The sequence below is a fragment of the Miniopterus natalensis genome, chromosome 13, assembly GCF_054644295.1.
Source record: "Miniopterus natalensis isolate mMinNat1 chromosome 13, mMinNat1.hap1, whole genome shotgun sequence".
Lineage (NCBI taxonomy): Eukaryota > Metazoa > Chordata > Mammalia > Chiroptera > Miniopteridae > Miniopterus > Miniopterus natalensis.
In genome coordinates this window covers 62,866,355-62,889,490 of record NC_142093.1, presented here as the reverse complement: position 1 = coordinate 62,889,490, position 23,136 = coordinate 62,866,355, and the positions used below count along the sequence as shown (strand labels likewise).

The 23,136-nt window shown below is 48.5% G+C and overlaps 1 protein-coding gene across 2 annotated transcripts in view; it reads left to right on the top strand.

Annotated features, from left to right (window-relative positions):
• Positions 1-22,606, top strand: part of SLC9A2 (solute carrier family 9 member A2) — an 88,082-nt gene extending 65,476 nt beyond the window's left edge. Inside the window, exons 6-12 of one of the 2 annotated variants that reach the window (XM_087823888.1) lie at positions 5,140-5,229; positions 5,698-5,768; positions 11,884-12,045; positions 17,419-17,515; positions 19,346-19,477; positions 20,583-20,656; positions 22,222-22,606. In XM_087823888.1, the coding sequence (XP_087680014.1) occupies positions 5,140-5,229; positions 5,698-5,768; positions 11,884-12,045; positions 17,419-17,515; positions 19,346-19,477; positions 20,583-20,656; positions 22,222-22,606 (1,011 nt within the window). Of the gene's footprint in view, positions 1-5,139; positions 5,230-5,697; positions 5,769-11,883; positions 12,046-17,418; positions 17,516-19,345; positions 19,478-20,582; positions 20,671-22,221 lie in introns of both variants that reach the window. The other variant, XM_087823889.1, reaches the window with a different exon arrangement.
• The last annotated feature ends 530 nt before the right edge of the window (positions 22,607-23,136 follow it).

The following is a 23,136-nucleotide window of genomic DNA, read 5'->3' as shown; positions in this document are numbered from 1 at the left end:
GGAGTGTCCCCACATACAGTGGGCCGGCAGCAGGAGGCAGGCACCGGGCTTGAGGTCTGTCACTCTGTCCGGAGGGTAAGCACCTCGTCTCTAAGGGAGCTCGTTGCAAGTGCAGCCTTGGGAATGGCCTAGGTGAAAGCAGCCGGGGCTGCGTTCCCCGCGCCCTCTGTAGGGACGCGGGGACACTTGTCACCTGCGGTGGGGCTCCCCCACAGTCGGACACGCCGCGTGCTGACCTAGCCTCTCAGCACTGAGGTGCGGTGTTCACCCCTTCATAGACAGCGAGGAACCTTCGAAGCAGCTTTAATTTCTTAAGTAAAGGGTCCTGTGTTTATATATTTGTATGTAGCGTAATACTGACACATTCCTGCAGTTCATTCCCGCGGACCGTGACTAAGTAGAGTTCTGTGAAGTCCGGGAAGAAATTATTCTGGCTCTGCGACAGAATGAGCGAGATGAAAGGTGCGGGCGAATGATTCCGGTGAGAGAGCAAGAGCAGGGACAGGTAGGCCGGGCGTGGACGGAGCCGCGGACGGAACGGGACACACTTCCCCACGGGCCGCGGCGGCCGGAAGCTGGGGGCCGGGGGTTCCGTTTACATCCCGGACACGCGCCTTTCCCTTTGGACGCCCACGGACACGCTGGCTGGGCGGCTGGGCTGGCTCTAGGCTCTGCGGGGAGGCCGGAGGGGACAGGCACGCGTGAGGCGTGTGGGTGTGCACAGGGCGTGAGGGCGGGAGCCGGAAGAGCTAGGCAGGGCTGGGGGCAGAGGGCAGGGGGCAGGGGGCAGGGGGCAGGAGGCAGAGGGCAGGGGGCAGGGGACAGAGGGCAGGGGGCAGGGGGCAGAGGGCAGGGGACAGAGAGCAGAGGGCAGGGGGCAGGGGCAGAGGGCAGGGGGCAGGGGGCAGGGGGCAGGGCTGGGGGCAGAGGGCAGGGGGCAGGGGGCAGGGCTGGGGGCAGAGGGCAGGGGGCAGGGCTGGGGGCAGAGGGCAGGGGGCAGAGGGCAGGGGACAGAGAGCAGGGGGCAGAGGGCAGGGGACAGAGAGCAGAGGGCAGGGGACAGAGAGCAGAGGGCAGGGGGCAGGGGGCGGGGGCAGAGGGCATGCCGGTGTTTAGAGGCCAAGCACACGGGGAGGAGCGGCCTAGGAGCCGGGAAGGTGAACAGCGGGAAGACAAGCAGGAGGGGCCGTCCCGAGGCGGGGGGGGGGGGCGGGAGGGGAAAGGGCTGGGGAGGAGGCCGGTCCAGCCACCCCACAGGTGCAGGTGCTGGGCAGGCCAGGCGGGCATGAGGGCGCTGCTGGGTGCGGGGCGATGGCGTCCGCACAAGGGCACTGTGGGCCCGAGGAGGGAGCCCGCTTGGCTGCGGCCCAGCCAGGAGGCCAGCGTGACGCAGGAGGAACCGGGAGGAGCAGGGGAATATGTGTCTGCTTGTGAAAGGCAGGAGCCACAGCAGCTCCTCTGAACGCTGGTGGCACAGGACCGGGCGGAGCGCTGGGGACGCGGCTGCGGGAGGCCTGGCGGGCAGGCGGGAGGAGCCGTCCCCAGGAGGGCAGGGACGGAGGCCTCCCGCTCCTCTGGAGCTCCCTCCCGCGTAGTAAACGCTGCCTGTCAGACTGGGCTGTGGTCTGTCACCAGGCGTAGAAAGTGACAAAGGCTTCTAGAGGCTGGCATAGCAAGAGTGCTGATATTTTTTAACAAAATAGTTTCGTTAAGTGTTTCCAAAAAATTGCCTGCTAGAGCAGCAAAGAAATATAAGGCAGTTCCTTCCACCTCCTTTAAAAAAAATTAACTCTAAGGAAAAACAAAGAAATCAGTTTCTTCCACAGGAAGAAAGCAAAAGAGTACAGCACTCAGCACTGAGCACAGCGGCGGGCGTTTGGCCCTGAGCGGCGGCGGGACCGGTGGCTCGCAGCCCGCCGCCCGCGGGCCCCTCCACGCGTCCCTCCCGGCGGCCCCGCTCTCAGGTGGCGCAGCTGCTGTGCCGAAGCCGAGGGCCCGGGTGGAAAGCTTACTCGGGCTTTGCAGGCATGTTCTGCAGCGGTCTGGTGGAAGCCTAAGGTGTTCGTTTGTTTTTCAAGGTAGGGAGCTATTTTTCTAGGCCTTATCGGGTTGCTCCCCGGGTGACCTAAATTAGAAATTTTCCAGTGCGCCTTCTCAAAGGTATTCTTTCTTTTTCCCCTCTGTCTCTCCCAACTACAGACCTAGGCTCCTAGAATATAACACCGAACCTAAGGAAATTAATATGACGCTCACAGATGCCAAGTTCCAAAACAGAAGGGTTGAGGAAGGAAGGAAGGAAAGGAGGGAGGGAAGGAAGGCAGAACTGAGCAAACAGCTCCTCCTGAGCGTGACGTGACAACTGCAGATAATTTGGAGAGAAGGGGTGGCTGCTAAAGGGATCAGTGCTAGCAACCCATTGCCAATAACCAATACTTTTTATTAATTATACACTAATTATAAGGTACGTTGTAGTTTTAGAAACTTGATTTGATCTGGGCACCAGGCCACACTTGCTTCCTGTAGTTGATCAGTTTTGTTTTATTAGTGACAGTGCATTTATTTCTAGATTATTCCCCCAGTGGGAGAAATCAACCTAGGAACTAGGGTAGGCCCTGTGTGCCATCTTTATTTTTATGTGCCATATTTACAAATACTTGGGACTACTTATTATTTACTAAATGAACAGTGACCCAAAAACAGCACACAAAACAACAGTTTATGTCCTTAGAACACTATATAGTTTTAAAAATTGCATTGATTTTCTTGATTTTTTTTCCTGGAGTTATTATTAAACTAGTGAAATCTGGGCTCAATGAAGTCCATCTCTGCAAAAGACATGTTCGCACCTATTTTCATTTGCATAATTTGTAAATTATAGAATATGTATTGATTGGAAAACTTATTACCTCCTATGTTATTTCAAAGCGGCAGACTTTGAAAGCCACACCAATACAAAGAATGGTGTGTCAAGCCAAATTCGGTCATAATCAGTTCACATTTCAGAACTGAACATAACAGAAAGTTAAAGTTAAGCTGAAAAATACCTAAAGCCAGATTGATGGAATATATTGTACGGCCTCATTTTAAAAAGTGTGTGTGTGAGATAATTTCAAGGTAGGGAGCTATTTTTCTAGGCCTTATCAGGTTGCTCCCCGGGTGACTTAAATTAGAAATTTTCCAGTGAGCCTTCTCAAAGGTATTCTTTTATTTCCCTCTGTCTCTCCCAATTACAGACCTAGGCTCCTAGAATATAACACCGAACCTAAGGAAATTAATATGACACAGATGCCAAGTACTCTAATAAATTATCACAGTTAATTTGTTTCATCAAAAGCATTCTTAAAGACTTAAAGAAGTGTGGAAATATGAGACAGAAATCAAATGTATGGCAGGGAACATATCTGAACATATCCACTGCCCCCCAAAATCCAATAACCCCTCTTATGCATGTATTCTTCATGCCAAGCAAGAAACTTGGGGATCTTTATTGACCCCACATTCTCACCCCCTCCTCGCCTGGCCTATTTTAATGATAGTATCACCTAATTTTAAATATATTAGCTGCTAGTTTGTTTTGATATCTCTAAGTTTCTTGTTACTCTTTTTCTAAACCTTTCTGGTTACATTTGCTCTTCCAGACTAACTTAGAAACAGCCTCAGCTTGACCTCTCACACGCTGTTCAAAATCCTTTGCAATATATTGTTGAGATTGTATTGCATGTATGTTGAGATAAAAATTATCATCGTAATATTGTTAACTAATTCCATCTAGAAACTGTGTCTTTTTAAAACTCAAATATTAAGTTTTATAGTTGTCTTTGTAAATGTTTTGTGCATTTTGTGATAGGAATATATATATACACGCATATATAGAGAAAGCATTTAAGTACACACACATATTTTTAATGTCTATATAGTATACTACTATCTATCTAATGTATTATCTATATGCTAGTACATGCTATTCTATATATTCTCTTTCTCTACATATAGATATAGATGTAGAAATAGATATAAGTATAGTTCTCATTGCTATTGTATAGCTGTTTATTGATTCCTTCTTAAATTAGTATATGGGATGGATTTGTGTATGTTGATTTTATGTATAATCACTTTATTAAACTTTCTTGGTACGTTTAAATGAAAAATAATTGCCTTAGATACTTTAGGACCAAAAAACAAGAGATCCATGAGCAACAAAGATCCTGTAACTTTATTTTCAGTGCCTGTTCTTCCACCTCTGTGTGTTCTCATTTGCTTGACTGGGACATGCAGAGCCGTGTCGAACAGCAGGTCGGGAGGATCCTTGTGTTCTTCCTACTTGTGATGGAAATGCCGTTAATGTTTCATTATTAAGTCAGATGTTCACTACAGATTCCTGGCAAATATTTTTTATCACATTAAGGAAATTTTTTTTCTGTTCCTTGCTTGCCAAATATCCAGTGGTTCTCTTCATTCCCCAAGGTCATGGTGAAACATGCCTAGACCCACTCTCTCCCTTTCTCACTGCTGGTCCTTTGCTCCTGTTTGGTCTCGGCTGTGCTGAGTTTCCAACATGTTTGAGGACTCCTCTCCGGTGCTCCCTCTGTGCCACGCCTTCCTTGCCCCACTCCCTGTGTGTCCTGTTCTTCCTGAACCTGCTCTACAACTGCTACAACTGGTCTGGGTGTATTTTTCTCCCCGTAAGACTGTAGTCCTAAGCTGAGGTCCTTAACTATTCATTTTTGTGTCTTAAATGACCAAGCTCCTGACATGTGTAAAATAGATGCTCAATTAAAATTGTTTCAATAAATTAATGAATGAAAGAATCGCTGAAAAGTTTTCTATGGATAATACAAGCGGGTGATTCCTCTGACTTGAATAATACTTCATTATTTCTTAGAATTTCTTAGAACCACACTTTTGATTTCTTGCATCATGTTCACTGTTTGTTTCTAGTAGCAGACGTTAGGACATGGCCCTCAGAGGATGCTCGCTGTTGAAAAGGAAGGAAAAACTGGCACAGTGTTGCATACACTGTGTTCAGTCTTGGGAGCAGGATATCTTTTGTTAGTTATCAACACTTAGGAAAATAAAAGTTATTCTTGAATTTTTAATTTTATTTTAGAAGAAAATTCACTTTCTTTTTTTTACGTGCAGGGAATAACCATTCGACCACTAGTGGAGTTTCTTGATGTCAAGAGGGCCAATAAGAAACAGCAAGCTGTCAGCGAAGAAATCCACTGCCGGGTAGGTGTTGGTGTAGAACAGTTTAAATATATTGTTGGATTCCGTCACAGTTTGACGTCATGGTGCTCGTACCCCGAGAAGAGGAAATGGCAGATGGTAAAAAAGAGGGGGGGCTGAGAGAGGTATGAATTGGGGGAGTGGCTTCTGCAAGTTAGCCCACTGAGCTCCCCAAGAATACAGGGACAGGGAACCCCCTCAGTACCTTCTTCAACTGGACATGTTTCTACCAGAAAGTTATGACCGTATCTCTTATTTTCCAAAACTATGAATAAACTGGTAAAGATGAGAAAAATAATGTAAGAATTGCTTAGTATCCATGCGACAAACATCTCATCAATTTGTTTGAAGATTAATTCTTGTTTCATTGCTTTCAGTAAGCTGTCGGTCTTTGAAGTTTAGGCGTGATATAGAGTAGAAATTACTGCTTTGGGTAAAGATTAATCAATGAGCCTGCTTTTTTCATTTTAGTTTTTTGATCATGTGAAGACTGGGATTGAAGATGTTTGTGGACACTGGGGTCACAACTTTTGGAGAGACAAGTAAGAAGGCCTGATGCCATTACATTACGGTGGCTCCGGAAGGAGCGCTTACTGACTTCTGTTGTTTTTCAGAGCTTGTGTTTCCTAAGCTTCCCACAGTATGTCCCTTAGGATAAAGCGAAACTCTAGCAGAGGCCTGTACAAGGTAGAAGCTCTTTCTCTCTGATATAAACAGCCAGAGGCAGGCAGTGTGGGCTCCATCGCGAGCTCTGCTCCACAGTCTCCTCGTGGCCCCAGGACCCTTCTGTGTACTTAATCCACTAACTATCCATTTCCAAAGTTGCCTCATGGACCAAAACGGCCCCCAGCATTAGCCACATGCACACGGTCCAGGCTGAACGCAGGAAGAAGACTATGAGGAGACAAAGATCATGTCCCAGCCTCCTCCTAAACAGGGAAATCACAACTTTCCACACAGCTCTTCAGTTGTAGCACACGGCCCGGCCTGTCACAGCCAGGACTCGGTCATAGGACATTTCTCACTGCAGGGGACACTGAAGAATGCAGTCTATTTGGTTAAAAAACTGGGGCGCCCATTACTATTTGTGCTCCCAAATATGTCGAGAGCACCTGAGGACATAAATAGACTAACGGGAATAACGCATTTTGAAAGCTACACTTAGCTGAAAGATTATGTGCACTTACATAAAAGTCTATCGCCTATATTTGTATGTACCTACCTACCTGTCATCTGTCTCTCTATCATCTATCATCTGTCTATCTATCTATCTAATGTTTTTATCTTTAAGGGATAAATCAGATCGGGTGTCTGTCCGCAAGGGCCTTAGGGTTGAAGTGGAAGGTGGGCTGGCAGGCGGAACCGCTGGCTGGCGGACGGGCGGGTCCCTGGAGACCGGCTCCGAGCCGTCCTTGCCGGACCCTCTCGCCCTCCCGCCTTGTCCTTCCGCACTAACAGCCCAGCCCTGCGAACTCCCTGCAGCCCACCGGCCTGCCCCTTAGTGCTGAGGAGGGGCCTGAGGCGCCCGCCGTGGGCGCGGAGGCTCGGGCCTCACGTCGCCCCACATGAGACGTAGAAGCCGCAGACTCGGCCTCAGACATGGTGCGGAACAGTGAGGGCGACAGACAGTCACGTGGCCTCGCAGACCGAAGTGGCTGCCCGGCATTTCAATCAATCAAAGTAGGTGGGCGCTGCGGGGACCCCACGTGCGGGGACAGCCTCGGTGGGCCGACCACGCCGCTCACGGGTGCGCAAGGGCCGGGCCGAGCCTGGCTCATCAGAAAGGGAAATATTGTACTTGTCACGTAAGGACGTAAAGCAATAAAATAACACACCAGACTCTCCGCTGTGAAACTGTGAGAGCAGCGGCCGTTTATCTTGGGCAGTGTGCACTGTTCTTGGAGGTGGGGTAGCCCGGAGGACCCCAGGTGTCTGCCTTGTGACCGTCCGCTCAGCCCCTTGACAAACTCCTGGGGACTCCTGACAAAGACCGATGCCGCCTGTGCCAAGCCGTGATACCACCACCCTCCTGCCCCCTGCTTCCGTGGCCACCCTCCTGCCCCCTGCTTCCGTGGCCACCCTCCTGCCCCCCGCTTCCGTGGCCACCCTCCTGTCCCCCGCTTCCGTGGCCACCCTCCTGTCCCCCGCTTCCGTGGCCACCCTCCTGCCCCCTGCTTCCGTGGCCACCCTCCTGTCCCCCGCTTCCGTGGCCACCCTCCTGCCCCCTGCTTCCGTGGCCACCCTGCCTGTCCCCTGCTTCCGTGGCCACCCTGCCTGTCCCCCCTTCCGTGGCCACCCTCCGTCCCCTGCTTCCGTGGCCACCCACCTGTCCCCCTGCTTCCGTGGACACCCCGCCTGTCCCCCTGCTTCCGTGGACACCCCGCCTGTCCCCCTGCTTCCGTGGCCACCCTGCCTGGCCCCCTGCTTCCGTGGCCACCCGCCTGTCCCCTGCTTCCGTGGCCACCCGCCTGTCCCCTGCTTCCGTGGCCACCCTCCGTCCCCTCCTTCCATGGCCACCCTGCCTGTCCCCTGCTTCCGTGGCCACCCTCCTGTCCCCTGCTTCCCTGGCCCTGCTGCTCCCCCGGCCGCTCCCCTCACCCCAAGCATTTCTCTGCCTTCCCTGTGATCCTGCGACTCCCCTCTGGCGGCAGATGGCAGGTGAGGGGAAACCCAGGACAGTTCCTTCCTTTGCAAAAGTGAAGCTAAAGACTCACCTCACTCCCCACCTCCCAGAGGGAAAGGGGGTGGGAGGCCCCTGCGGCGGCCCAGTCGCCGGCGCAGGCTCGGCCCCTGGCCAGGCCCATGTGAGAATCAGCGGCCGAATGCGCGAGAAAGTGGGCGCAGACCTGTGTCTGCCTGTCTGTCGCTTCCTCTCACTTTCTTTCTCTCTTTCTCCCCCTAAAAAAAAATCAGTCAATCAAAGTTTTTAAGAAATAGATGTGAGGGGATACGGGGTCAGGCCAGCCCCTGGGCAGGGCAGAGAGCGGCGATGGCGGCCAGGCGTGGGCTGTCTGGGGCGCAGGCGAAGGGTGTCGGGGGCCCGGCCGCCCGTCTCAGGGGAGGCTCTTTTTCTCGGGCAGTGAGTGTGTTCGAGGCGACGCTGCAAGCTGCCGGGTGACTGGGCTGTGAGTGATAAAGGGCAGAGACTCACCCCTGAGAGCCAACCTTGTTTTAAAATGTCTAACTCTGTTCTCTGCAGTGCACACGCTTCATTCGGTTACTTCATAAGCCTTTAAGCGTTTCCATGCACGATATTGTATGTGCCGGGGAGGTGGGTGTGGAGAGATTCGGCACCGACACAAGCCGTTTTAGCTTTAGTTCTGCTCAGATCCTCTCTCTGGTATGTAAGAGTTGTTGATGTTGCTGAAAGTGACATAAATAGAAGTGATTGTTTTAGGTGTGTTGTGTACCTCCCCTTTCCTTCTGGAATCCTTATGCTGAGGATTTCTAGTGGCCCTGCCAGAGAGTCCTTTAGGCATTGGGTCCTCTGAGGAAGACATAACAGGGAAGGCAGCAGGGAGGTTTCTCAGACTTGGCAGAAGGAAGCTAACGATGGAGAAACAAACTGCCCATGTGCAGCTTGGCAGAGAAATGAAAGTGCGCAGCTCCGCCCGGGCGGTGTGGCTCAGTGGTCAGGCGTCCACCCAGGAACCAGCCAGGGCTCGGTGACCCTCAGCAGGGGTGTGCCGGAGGCAGCAGACCTCGCTCTCTCCCTCTCTCTTCTTCTTTCTCTAAAATCAACAAAAACTTTTTTTTTAAGAAAGTACACAGCTCCTACACTAAATAGATCAGATGTCATTGTTCTTAATATTTATTCTTCATTTTGTTTATCTCTAGTTAAAAGCTAAAACAATAATAATAATAAAAGAAGTTTAAAAGGATGTGTTGCTGCCAGGAGTCCTGCTCAAACTTAGAAAAACATAGGGCCCTGTATTTAGTGTAGTGGCCAGTCACTAGTAGAGCACACTAAGGTGACGCTCTTTAATTGTTCATAGCCCTCCAGTATTTAGGACCAAGAATGTGGGTTAACACTGTTTTTTGTTTGTTTGTTTCCATAGCACAGGTGTGCCTATAAAACTCCTTGGACTCGTGGTGATCAGTGTAATAAATTTATTTCTTTCTCAACAAATATTTATTGCATGCTGTTTCGTTTACATATTGACTCAGTAATGTTACATAACAAGACAGCCCAATAGTCAACTGCTCAAATCTACAGTCACTTCTTACTAAAGCGCCTGAGTTAAGAGGCTGAGAGCCAGCTGCTCTGGGCTGGGCTTGGTGGGTCTGGCCTGGGTTTGTCTGGCTGTCAGCTGGTCCCACTGCCTGCTCTGTGACTGTGGTGACTTCACTCTGCTTCATGTGGCATCCCCTTTGTCTTGGGACTAATGAGTCCCTCTGTTCACATCCTTCTAGTGGTATCTGTGGAAGCCAAGAGGCAGGATGTAATGAGCAAGCCCATTTTAAGCCTCTGCTTCCATCACCATGTCTGCTAATCGCCCGTTGACCAAAGCAAGTGACATTATTGAAGCAGGAAAGGGCAGGTCACTTAGGCCGTGGTGGAAGGACATTGCCAAGTAATAGAGCAGAGAATGTGGATACAGGGAAAGAATTGGGACCAAATGATCCATTCTCCCGTCTGTGCTCCCAAGCGTGCAGGCACTGGTGATACCAGAAACAGCAACCACCTGTGCCCACGGTGGCCATTCTTGTGCAAAGAACAGAAAGCATCGCAAAGAATAAATTCATAGATGTTAGAAAATAACTTCTATGGAGAAAAGTGTATCTGTGAAGTGGAATAGGAAGTTTGGTGGAGGGGGTGACGTGCAATCCTAAGGGCATCGATGGATAGGAAAGGCCCTTTTGGAGAAATGACCACCTTGAAGGGTCTGAGGATGCACCTGCAGGCGTGTAAAGGAGTATTCCCAGTAGAAGGAATAGTCAGTAGAAACGCCCAGAGGTGGGAGCACAGCTGGTGAGCATCCAGGACAGGAAGGACACCAGTAAGGCGGGACCCGCGTGCAAGGAGCACTAAGGGGTGCAGCTCCAGGTTGTGCAGGGCCTCCAGCCACGCAGGTGAGAGGCAGAGGAGTCTCGTTGTGTGACTTACATTTTAACAGGATCACTCAGCTTCTGTGTCGAGAATAGGATAGGCTGTAGGGGTGCAATGGTGGAAGCAGGGAGACCAATTAGGTGCCGTTGCAAGACTTCATTGAGAGATGATGATGTCTTGGACCATGGTCATAGCAGTAGAGATGGTGAGAAGTGGTTGGGTTCTGTAAGTATTTTGACGGTGGCACCAAGAGGAATTGCTGATAGAGTGGATAGGGAGTATTAGTTTGCTAGAGGTACTGTAACAAAGTGCCCCTGTTGGGGTGGCTTAAACAACAGCAATGTATTCTCTAGTTCTGTGTGCTAGAAGTCCAAGGTCAACATGTTGGTAGATGTTGCTGCTTCTGAGGGCCGTGAGGGAAGGGCCTGTTGCGGACCTCTCTCCTCGGCTTGTAGACGCCTTCCTCCTGCCTCTTCATGTCTTCTTCCCTCTGTACACATCTGTCCGAGTTTTCTCATTATATAGACACCAGACATATTGGATTCAGGCCCACTCAAAGGATCTCATTTTCACATAGTCACTCCTGAAGACCCTGTCTCCAAATATGACCACATTCTGAGGTCCTGGGGTTATGGCTTCAACACCTAAAGACTGAGATGGACACCATTCAAGTCATAACACGGAAGTGGGAGAAGGAGACTCAAAGTTGGCATCAGGCTTTGACCTGGAGGAGCTGTCATTAACGGAAATGGGGAGATTACAGGAAAAGATGACTTCAGTCGGATCATTTTGAGTTGAGATGTCTACTAGCTATCCAAGTGCAGATGCTGATGAGGCAGCTGAATATTTACTTCTGGGGTTCGGGAGAGAGGTTGGAGCTGGAGATACCAATCTGAGAGTCACTGGAAGAGAGATGCTATTAAAATCCATGAGACCAGGCATGCTCACCAGGAGAGTGGGTGGCGGCAGACAGGGGACCAAAGACTGAACCAGAGGCACTCCTACGCAAAGAGGGCAGGAAGGAGAAAGAGAATTTTAAAGAAGAGGTTGAGGAGGGAGGGAGGCAGGGGCCCAGGGCGGTGTGGTGTCCCGGAAGACAATGTTTAAACAGGAGAGGTCAGAAAGGGTGAGAGCTAAATAATTGGCCATCAGATTTATGTTGTTGGGGGAAGGGGGGTGTCCCTGATTACTTCAGTATGAGTAGTTGGAATGGAGTATTGTGGCAAAAGCCTGATTTGTGAATTTTCAAGAGGAATTAAAGGAGAGGAATTATAGATACAGAATATTAACAACACTCTTAATCATTTTGCTGGAAGGGGAAGCAGAGAAACAAGAAATGTAGAAATACACATATTAGACTCATGTATGCATGACTATATAAAAATGTATCAGTGTGTGCTATATATTTTTATAGGTACGTGTACATATTTTATGTACATATGTATTTAGGTTTGCATATATAAAAATAATTATAATTCTCAGGCAAGTAAACACTGCTACTACATTCTCCCCTGGGAGTAGTGGGAATGATTTTATTGCTGGAAACAAGTTTTTTCTTAGTCAGTGTAGTATTAGTTAATCGAAGCTTTAATGTTCTTTATTCCCAGGTTTAAAAAGTTTGATGACAAATACCTGCGGAAGCTTTTGATTCGGGAGAACCAGCCCAAGTCCAGCATCGTGTCCCTGTACAAAAAGCTGGAGATAAAGCACGCCATTGAGATGGCCGAGACCGGCATGACAAGCGCCATGCCTTCCTTCACGTCCCTGAAGTAAGTGCTGGTTTACAGGTACAAGCTGATCGTGCTGAGAGTGTCTTTAAAGTTAGTTTCAGTTATTTTGAAACCAGTAATAATAACAAATTTGACCGATGTCCTAGAGAGATGCCTTAAGATCTCACAGAAGAAGGAGATTCTGCTTAAACCGGGAAAGTGTAGCAAAGTGCATCTTACATATGTCACGTCGGGTCGTGTCTCGCCACCTTGCGTTACTTCAGAATCGACTAACCAGGAGGCTCCTTGTCCCGTGTGGGATGGTTGTGCCTTTATTACATTTGCTCTGGGCAATCCGGCGCTTTTGGAAAGTAAATTAGAGTCTGTTCAGCAGGCATGCTGAGGCGGAAATTTTCAGATGTGTCGTATTTGCACGCGGCGTGCAGCTCCGCCCTCGGGAAGAGCGTCAGCGCAGAGCTGCAGGCCCCGGCGGCCCCGGGGACAGCCCGGGCGTGAGGCCACCGGCTGCGGGCCCACCCGCACCGCCGGGATCAGTCTCGGTGCTGAGCACAGACACAGGCGGCTTCACAAGCCCTTCAGTGTTTCTAACCGAAGCCGGGCTGAGACTCACTGACCTGGCCTGTCTCCTTAGCTATAAAACAGAGGAGTGAATACTCCAGGCCGTGAAGGGATCTACCGAAGTCTTAAAGCAAAATTACAGCAGGACAGTAAATACTTGGCAAGTGAGGTTACATCATCACGTAACCATCCCTCCTTTCCTGTCACAGAAATTACAGGTTTCACTGGCTCCTTCTTTCACTGATGAGCTTGAAGCTCATTTAAACTAAATGTCACCTAATTAAAACTCTAATTGTGGGAGAGTTTAAATGAGAGAGGAAGCTTCAAATCACACCCAACCATATGAACCATGATTTTTACTAGGACTCTAAGTCTCCTATAAAAGTTATGGGAGTTTATGCAATCCAGAATAAAAAGAAATAGTGATCAGAATGGCCTGGAGGTAAAGGCATTTTACTGCATCATAAACAGCAGTGAATTGAGCCAAATGACTAACTTATAGTCTCACTCTGCAAATAACTCTCTGTATGACCTTAAGTTGGTCATTTATTGCCCTGAGATTGAGTTTTGCAAGTACAAAGTGAAGCTACACTTGTTCCCTAAGCTTCCCTCTGGCTTTACAGTTTCACAATCCTCCCTATGCGCTGTGCCGTTTGCAGCGGAAGCAAGAGAGAGCTCAGGTGTCCCGTTTTTCAGAGGCGGCCGCTGTCTCGGGATCACAGAGGAGGGAATTCTCAGCTCTACACTCTGCTCACAGTTCCTTTGAGGACAGTAGACGGCAGAGCAACGGCAGTGTTTAGGATGAGGACCCGGGTAGCCGAGCTGATGGCCGGCTGCGTGGCTGGCTGAGCGAGTGCGCGCTGGCCATTCCGCCGCTCCGAAAATGTGTCACCCAGGGGAGAGCAGAGGCCAAAGGGAGACAGTGAGGAATTGCGTTTCTGACAATAATGGACTGAGTGTTACAGACCAGGCCATCTTCTGAGAATAACTAGGAAAAAAGTACAAAATATGTTTTTTAAATATGCCTGAAAGCTGGAAGTACCCACATGGTAAAGAACTGTTTTAGCCAAGAGCCCAGAGAAAAGCGAGGTCCAAGAAGATGGAACTGGCATCTGGTGCTGTCTGTCTCCCTGGTGACACAGAAGGTGTCTGGGGGTCTAAAAGGTTAAAACAGAGGATCTGATGGACGGATGGGTCTTAGAGAATAAAATGGGAATTCAGGACCCACGAAGGAGGAGGAGCTTTTGTGCCCGGCCGCAGGGGCTACCTCACAGTTCTGCTCTTTGCCTCCCATCAGAGAAGTCCAGCCTCGGGTTATCTTAATCCCTGACCGTTTAACACCCGAGGCTGATAGTACCCCATCCCCGTTGCTTTAAAGAAGTAAATTTAAGTCTTCTCTGGAGGACAGTAAGGTTATAAAGAGCCCTAAAGTACCTCTATGATTTTTCGTATCTAATGTTTAGCGACCAATCAAAAGAAAGCAAGTCAACAAAGAAATATGGCTGAAAACACTGAGGAAAAGATAAAAACAGAGTAGTAATAGGTAAAGGGGATTCAGATCATTGCATTATCAAACACGAACTTTAAAATAAAAATAATATGCTTAATGGCATTGACATTTTGGCATTGTCATGGAGCTTATATGAATAAAAATATCTTAGTGTAATATTTGAGCTAAAAATAAAGTAACTAAATTTAAGATCTCATTTGATAGGTATAAACACAGGTTAGATACAGCCGAAGAGATAATTGATTAATTGGGAAATAGGAAAAAAGAAAATAACCAGAATGAAGCACAAAGTGAAAAGAAGGGTGAAAAATGTGGAAAAGAAAGTAGGAAACATATGGAAGATAGTCAAAGTCCCAAAGGGAGGTGAGAGAAAAATTGGTAAAAGCAATATTTTAAGACAAAATGACCTATAATTTCCCCAAACAGGTAAAAGACATGAAATGTGACAGACCCCAAGCAGATTAGCTATAAAGAAAACCAAATGCAGGTATATGATAGTAAAAGTTGCTAAAAATCAAAAACACAAAGAGAAAATTTAAACATAATCAGAGACCTATTTTCTTTAGAAGAGAAAAAAACTGACAATTATTTTTCAACAAACATGGTGGAAACCATTGTTATCTTCCAAATTCTGGAAGTAACTTACAACCTAGAGTTTCATATCGAGCGAGCTAAAGTACACTTCAAAAAAGTAGATTAAAATCATTTTCAGATAAATAAAAACTATCACATTACAGTACATGATAAAGGGTTTCAGACAAAAGCAAAAGAATTTCATAGAGCCGTAGCCAGTTTGCTCAGCAGTTAGAGTGTCGGCCGGCGGACTGAAGGGTCCTGGGTCCGGTTCCGGCCAAGGGCGCGTCCCTCGGCTGCAGGCTCGATCCCCAGCCCTGGTCAGGGCTCATGCGGGAGGCAACCAATAGATGTGTCTCTCACATCGATGTTTCTCTCTCTGTCCCTTCCACTCTCTCTGAAAAGCAATGGAAAAAATAACCTCAGATGAGGATTAAAAAATAATAATAAAATAAAGAGTTTCATAGAAAAGATTGCAGATGAAGGAAGGAATTAAAACCATGGAAATGGCAAATATCTCTAAAATGTAAATGAGTATTAATTGCATAAAATGATAATGTCTATGGGGTTTTAAATCTATACCAACTTAAAACTAACAACAATAATAGCTTATAAATTGAGAGGGAGGTGAATGATATTATTGTGTTCTAAAATCCTTGCATTGTCCAGAAAGTGGTGAAAATAAAAATGTATTTTGGACTTTAATAAGTCAACAATTAAGGTTATAATCCCAGGTAACCACTAAAAAAAATAGTAAAAGAAACTAACAAGCAACATAGAAGAGAAATGAAATAAGAAAAGAAAATAAATTTTAAGAGGACAACAAAGTAGATTAAACAATCATAGAACATATGGGACAAACAGAATGCAAATAGAGAATAGTCTTAAACTCAAATTACATTAAATATGAACATACTCCATTTAAAAGGGAGAGATGATTAGAATGGATAAAAATACACCTACACCGCTCACTAGATGTTGTTTATAAAAGATACTACTTATATGTAAGGGCAGAGGAGCGTTACAAATAAAAACTGAAAAAAGGTTATACCATTAAAGCACTAAACAAAAGGAAGTTCGTCTAATTACATTATTGCCATAAAATGTAAACATTATGAAAAAATATTGCTAGAGATAAAAAATACATTTCATAATGATAAAGTTTCAAATCTGTAAGAAGGCATAACAAGCCGAAATTAGCACATAAGTAACATGGCCTCAAATGTATGACCGGAAACTTGACAGAGCCACAAGTAAAATACAGAATTTCATAATCAGAGTGGTGTTTTAAGTGTAAACAAGGGAGGTAGTTGTGCACCTGTCACTGGACTTATGCAAACGCATGTTAGTTAAACTTTGGTGGAACATTGTACAAGAAAATCAGACACCAAAAAGATTGTTGTTTATTGACCTTATTTGTTCATTTCAACTTTAAAAATCTGTGAATTAATTTGCTGATCAAAAAACCTACCTAAAAAGTTGGACAACTACCTAAACAACATCTCAGTCTAAAAAGATGCTTGTGAAAAAGTCCTCTAAGCAGCGGAGGTTGAGGCAATAGCGAGCGAATCGTCTACCTACAGAGACGTCCGTGCTGACAAGCCTTGCATTTCTTCCTTCACGCCTTTGTGTGTGTCCATCAGCACTGGGCATAGGTGTTTGTACTCCAGTAATTACTGTGATTGTTGCTTTACAGTAACAGCATTTAAGAGAGCTACCTCTGTATTTTGTGTGTCCTCGGCTCATCTTCTGTATGCATTTATGTACATTAGCCATCCCAGCTTTATTTTCTTAATTTATTTTCTTATCTATTTATTTCGTTGTACTTTATATTTTTGTAAGCCCCCTCAAAGTCTTTTTGAAGGAGACACAGTGGAACTATATAAACAAAGTCAGTTCTCATTGTTTGCAGTCCTTATGGCTCTATAAGGTTGCCCATGAACGCTGGTTTGCAAACGCTGAATGTTTTAATCAGCCAATCAACGCGTAATTTTGTTCTGTTTAAAAACACCTCGTTGAATATCTTGTTGCCTGAGAACGGAACGGGTGGCCAGCACCGTAACGTGTGCTTACGTGCAGCCTGGCCAACGCTTTCTTTAGCCTCAGAGCTGTGCTGAGGGCCAATTAAGACAGCAAGGTCACCAACAACAAGTGCCGAACTGTGAAAAGCCCGTCACTAGCTGGACCATGAGGAGGACAGTTTTACCCAGAGGGCCAGCAGCGCTGCGTGCGTCCGCATTTGGGAACCTGCCTGTCGGTCAGCTCAGATTGTCCCCCACTTGGCACAGCTCTGGGGGTGGCCGGGACAGTGCCCGGCCTGTTGATCATGTGCTTACAACACACCTTAGCAGCCAGGTGAACTGGCCGCAATCCCTCAGTGAGGATGCGCTGTGTTTACATACATATGACCAGTGGTGTCCTTGCAAATGTATCTAACGAAGTATGTTTAAAGCCCAGGCCAGAAGAGCAAAATACAGCTAATTATGTTTCTGTTGGGGAAAAACAATCCTATGTTACTTTTTTATGACGTATTAGAAATAATCAAGCGATAGCATCATAAGCCACTGTGGTTGAACCACGGGCCTGGTTAACCTCGCCCGGGCGACCTCGCGCTCAGATAAAATGTTCAGAATTTGGAATTACTTTAAAACGTTGAATTATCCCTTAAGTGACATGCTTTAACTTAAGATGATTCCTCTTAAATGATGATATGTCTCTAAGAAAGACTGTTCGTTGACTAGTGAAACGCTCTTTTTCTAACCTTCTCACAGTGACTGTCGCGAAGAGAAAATACGGAAGCTCACGCCCGGCGAAATGGACGAGATCCGGGAGCTCCTGTCGCGGAACCTCTACCAGATCCGCCAGCGGGTGAGAGCCATTTCCTCAACCGAGCGTTTTTGCTGTTTAACTGAATGACTGCTCGTAACTGGAAATAGGTCTTCCGGTTCTGTAGCATCGGATTGTAGGGATGTTGTCCCGCCCTCCCGCCGGCCTCGGAGGTGCCGCCAGGCACGTGTCCCCGGCCGCGCCCGGTCGCCGCCTTGCTGGGTGCCGCTTCCCTCCGGACCCCGCGAACCCTCCGGAGCCCTGCTGCTCTGGGCCTGGAGATTTAAAACCTGTGTGTGCGTGTGAAATAATTGTGAAAAAATAATTGATTGCTTTTTTTTATTCTTTAATGAACTACATTTATAGTTTAGAAGACTTTGAAAATGTATTTAACCTTCCTTGTTATTCATAAAGTGCTGTAGTTTCTTTCTTTAACGTGTCACCTGAGTTTTTTCAGCTGCACTTCCACTGTGAAGGCCTTATTCGGATGGTGTGCTAATAATATAGCCAACATTTGGCAAATGCGTACAACTGGCCCCATTTCGGTGCCTTGCACGTATTAGCTCATTTAACCCCCCAGTAAACGTGTTACTATTGTCTCCGTTTTACAGATGAAGAAATTGAGGCCCAGGGAGGTGAAGTGGTCCAGGGGCCACGCTGCTTGTCGGAGTCCCCTTCACTCCTCACTCGTGTTGGGGTCATCCCTGTCGCTTCTCAGCTGTTCCCCCAAAGGCCTCCCCCTTCATTCCATCCTGCGTTACTGCCCCCCCCACCCTTTTCCCTAAGGCACCCCTTGAGAGCAGCATTCCTCTATCAGAAATGAAACAAAACAGCGGTTGTGGTTTCCAGGCTGAACTGCTCTTGCAGAATCTGGGATGTCTGTGTCCAAGTTCCACTTTATCCCTCCTATCCCACGCCTCCCTCCCTCCCTCCCTCCCTCCCTCCCCCACCCCGAACAGGGTACGGGTTCTGTCTGCACCCCTGGCCTGGGGGCTGTCCTCCCGTCTCCATCGCTGCTTTTAAGGTTCCCCCACACCTTACATACTCCCAGCCTTGTCTTTAAATGAACTCACGCTGTGCCACCCAAGCTTAGTGCTTCATTTCATGACTTTGTATTATTTCGCTAGTCTTCGATGCTACGTTTCTCAAGGCAGGAATGGAAACCAGTTCTGAATTACTTCTGCGTATCTCTACTAGGCCTAATATTGTCTGGACACAGGAATATTCCTAAGAAGTAGATATTAATTCAATCAGAAAATGAGCCTAATTACAAATTACGATTTGTTTTAAGAAGTGGATTTTTATATAGCTTATAAACTAATAATACATGCCTGTACAGCCCACCTTGAGACTCCTTACTGCTTGAAATACTACGTCATGCTCATTGCTGGTGGGGGCGGCTTTCTCAGCTTGACAACCAGCTGAAAAGAAGAAATGTTTCTTAGTTAATTAATCAGAGGCACATGGCACCACCAGGTAGCTCAAAGTGATTTGTTTTTATACCAGTAATTGCTGTTCCACAGAGGATGGATGCAGTGGGTGTGTCTTTTCCCCCCACTAATGATGGGGAAATGCATACGAGGTGCTTCTAGGTTGGCAAAGGCACTCGGTGAATTCAATCATTTTTCTCATTGATAAGGATCACACTTCCCCAGGGGGGTACTTATTCACAGGCTTTATTAGAAGACAAATTCTTTCAAAATGGGAAAGCATGGTAACTTTCATACTTTTTTTCTCTGCACATTAGTTGTTAAGCACCTCGCTGAGATGCAGTGCCAAAGAAACGTAGTCAAGTTTTGGAATTTCTGGGGCAGTGATCAGTTTTTCTGTTGTTGTTGGTTTTGTAAAATGTCACTTGTGTTTTTATTTCAGACTCTGTCATACAACAGACACAACCTGACGGCCGACACGAGTGAGAGACAGGCCAAGGAGATCCTGATCCGCCGCAGGCACAGCCTGCGGGAGAGCCTCCGGAAGGACAGCAGCCTGAAGCGGGGCCGCAGGGTAAGGCGCTGGGCTGGCGCTCCGCCGAGGGCTGCCCGCAGGAGCTCTGGCACCGAGCCCGTGTCAGAGCCTCTTGGGTGTTCCCTGGGCACCTCTCACGATCCGCACGTAGCTCTAGGCCCTGGGACACACCGGGCAGCAAAGCGGAAAGGCTCCTCTCCCTGTAGGATTCACACTCCCGTCGGGAAAGTGACCGCCAGCGGACAGAATCAGCAAATGTCCGTTTGAAGAGGTCAGAAAGGGCTGTGGAGAATGTTAGGAATCGCCGAGGAAGGAAGCTGGGAGTACAGGGCGGCTCGGGCAGCCACAGGTTTAGACAGAGCGTGGCCTGGGCTTCTCCGGGAAGTAGCACTTGAGCCTCCCAGGGACAGGCCCTGGCCCAAAGGGGCGGCCGCGTGCTGACCCCCAGCTGCGGGGCTGGGAGCCGTGCTCACGCGCAGTCGGCTCAGCGTCTTGCAGGGTCCAGGCATTGTCAACAGATCAGAAAAGCCACTTTAAAATGATGTCCTGATTGCTTAATCTAGCTCAGCAGTCATGCATCTTTAATAATATTCTGTATTTGGTTGTGAGAGAGCAAAATTTTACGTGTGAACAAAATTATCTTTCTCTTTGTGTTCAATGTGGCAGCACTGATTAAAAATTAATTTAAGAAACTAAAGACAATGGCAATGGAAATGTCCAATTAGCTGTAGTAATAGTTTCTATCATTCTCAAGACTTATTAAAGTAAATAAAACTAAAGTATGCTACAATTTTAACCTATCTTCTGCATACACAAAGGTTCTAAGGCTCTTTCACCAATATTGTCACAAACAGGTGGCTCGGTAGCTGTTCCTTAAGGAAGCCCAGTGGTTTCCAGGTATTGTTCCAGGTGGTGCCACTTTATTTCCTTTTCTTTATTCCTCACTTCTATATTTTAGAAGCAGTTTAGTGATTTTAAATTAAATAATTATTGCTAGAAACATTCTTCCCCATCCCTAAAGCCCCTCACAAAGTAATTTTGTCATTGAGAATTAAAATTTTAATTTCAGCAAGGTTTGTCATAAGATTTTAGACTTCTAATAAATACCGTCGGCATAGTCTAAAGTTTTCTGTTTCTTCTACAGGCTTCCACTTCAGCCTCCCGATACCTGTCCTTACCAAAAAACACAAAGCTTCCAGAAAAGCTACAAAAGAAAAATATTTCTAATACAGGTACTGAATACAGTTGGAGCAGAAACACCTGAAACGTATTTACTAACATGCATAGACCAGAAAGATGTCCCTAGTCTGCTTCTTCATTAAGCACAGTGAGCTCAATAGCCTGCAGATCTAAAGTAACAACACAGGGGCCTTTTGTTAGCGCCCCAACATTTCTGAGTGGAGTTCTGTGCACATTACAAAATTCAATAAGTTGTTCTTCATAATGACTCTATTTGATATAGCAAAGCAAATATTATCACTGTGTGGTTATTGAGCAAGTAAACAGGAAAGCTGTAAATGTGCAAAGGCAGGTTTAATTTTTTACAATAATCCTAATATATTTTCATAAAGGCAGCCATATTATTTACTTCTGTAATCATTTAAGCTTTGACATAAAGTCTGATATTTCTTTATTTGATGATAATCTTCATGGGAACTCCAAGCCATTTTCTGTGAAACCCCAGAAATGTGTTAGGATATCATGTTCTTAAAAGGTAGATATAACAATAATACAATACCCCCCTCCCCTTTTTTCCTTGCCTGTTTATTTAACCAAGAAGAGCAAAGTCTGACGCTGGCCTGTGGTAGTGGAGGCTGAGGTGGGGAGAGGGGGATGCGGGGTGTTCAGAACAGTGGCCATGGTACCACTGAGCATCCAGCGAAAATGCTGTTCCCAAGGCTGTCAACTCCTGGGCAAGTCCATCCGCTGTCCTGCCCACAGGGGCCTAGGACCTCAGTTTTGACAGGGAGCTGGTTTTCATCTTGACTCCTTTGGAAAGTGCACATTGGTGTTTTGACCCTTTTATAAAAATATGAAGAAAATAAAGCTGTGTATGAGATTCCAGATCAAGACAGGAACCCTCCTAATGGCAGCTAACTCTTGGTGTCCTCCTGTGTGCCAGGCCTGAGCTGAGCCCTCCTGTGCCCCGGGCCCCAGCTGAGCCCTCCTGTGCCCCGGGCCCCAGCTGAGCCCTCCTGTGCCCCGGGCCCCAGCTGAGCCCTCCTGTGCCCCGGGCCCCAGCTGAGCCCTCCTGTGTCCCGGGCCCCAGCTGAGCCCTCCTGTGTGCTCATCCCCAGCTGAGCCCTCCTGTGCCCCGGGCCCCAGCTGAGCCCTCCTGTGCCCCGGGCCCCAGCTGAGCCCTCCTGTGCCCCGGGCCCCAGATGAGCCCTCCTGTGCCCCGGGCCCCAGCTGAGCCCTCCTGTGCCCCGGGCCCCAGCTGAGCCCTCCTGTGCCCTGGGCCCCAGCTGAGCCCTCCTGGGGTAGTGGCCCTGGGCAGGTCCGAGCACAGCCCTGGCTCCTGTCTCAGTGTGAATGCAGCCCCACCACTGACCCCTCCCACGCCTTGGCTCCTTCCCCTGAAACAGGTGACTGTGCGCGCTCAGCAGGTGAACGCGGCTGACAGAGCTGAGCATAGTCAGAGCCCTTCCCAGTCAGTGTGAACTCACAAGGGCCTGAGGCTCAGGAGGTGAAGCAAACGCCCACTCTCGGCCCCAGTCGGGGGAGCTCTGGCCCTGCCAGCTGCGCCCAGGCCCGGGGCACCTCCGCCTGCAGCCGGCCCACGCTGTGCTTTCCCTCTGTGCAGGCGGCAGCAGCGACTCGGACACGGAGGCCGGGACCGCCGTGCTCAACCTGAAGCCCCGCGCCAGGCGCTTCCTGCCCGAGCCGTTCTCCAAGGGCCCGCAGCCCTGCAGCATGGAGTGGACGGACGAGGCGGGCCTGGGCCCCGGCCGCCCGCAGCCCTGCGCCCCCCTGGCGCCCCGCAGCAAAGAGGGCGCCACCCAGACCCCCGGCGTGCTCCGGCAGCCCCTGCTCGCCAAAGGCCAGTTTGGCCCGGTGTGGGAAGACAGTGCGACCGCAGGTGACCGGCCCAGGCCGCCCCCCAGGCTGGTCCGAAGGGCGTCGGAGCCCGGGGGCCAGAAAGCCCGCTTTGGGGGCGAGAAGCCCTGATGGGAAAGGCACGCAGCCCCGGGAGGGCGGCGCTGACCAGCTCCAAACCCGCACCGAGTCGCTTCTCCGCCTGGCGCCCAAGTCCCCTCTGGGGACGGAGTCAGGCCCTTGGTTAGTGGGGCGACTGCTTATCCCAGGAAGAGGCAAATCAAAGAGAAAAGTGCACGAACCGTGCTCTGTGACTCGCGGCAGCTGCAGCCTCTGCAGACCGAGGGGAGAGGTGCGCCCGCGCTGACCTGGAGGGACGGAACCTGACGTGTCACGCACCCTGGCTGGTGAAAGTTTTAATATATGCATATGCCTCAGATTTTATTTATGAAAAAAAAAAGTATATCTGTGATCGGTTTTTAAGTGAATGGCACTAAAAAGACTCCAAACATGTTCCCAAGGCGCAGAGGGCAGCTCCTGGTGGCTGGTGGCCACCAGCTCAGAGTCCCGGCCTCGGACCCTGAGCTGAGGGCCCACGAGGTGGCCTGGCTCCCAGGCCCGGCCCGAGGTCGCTCCGTGCAGTAATGAAAGTCAGCCGGCCT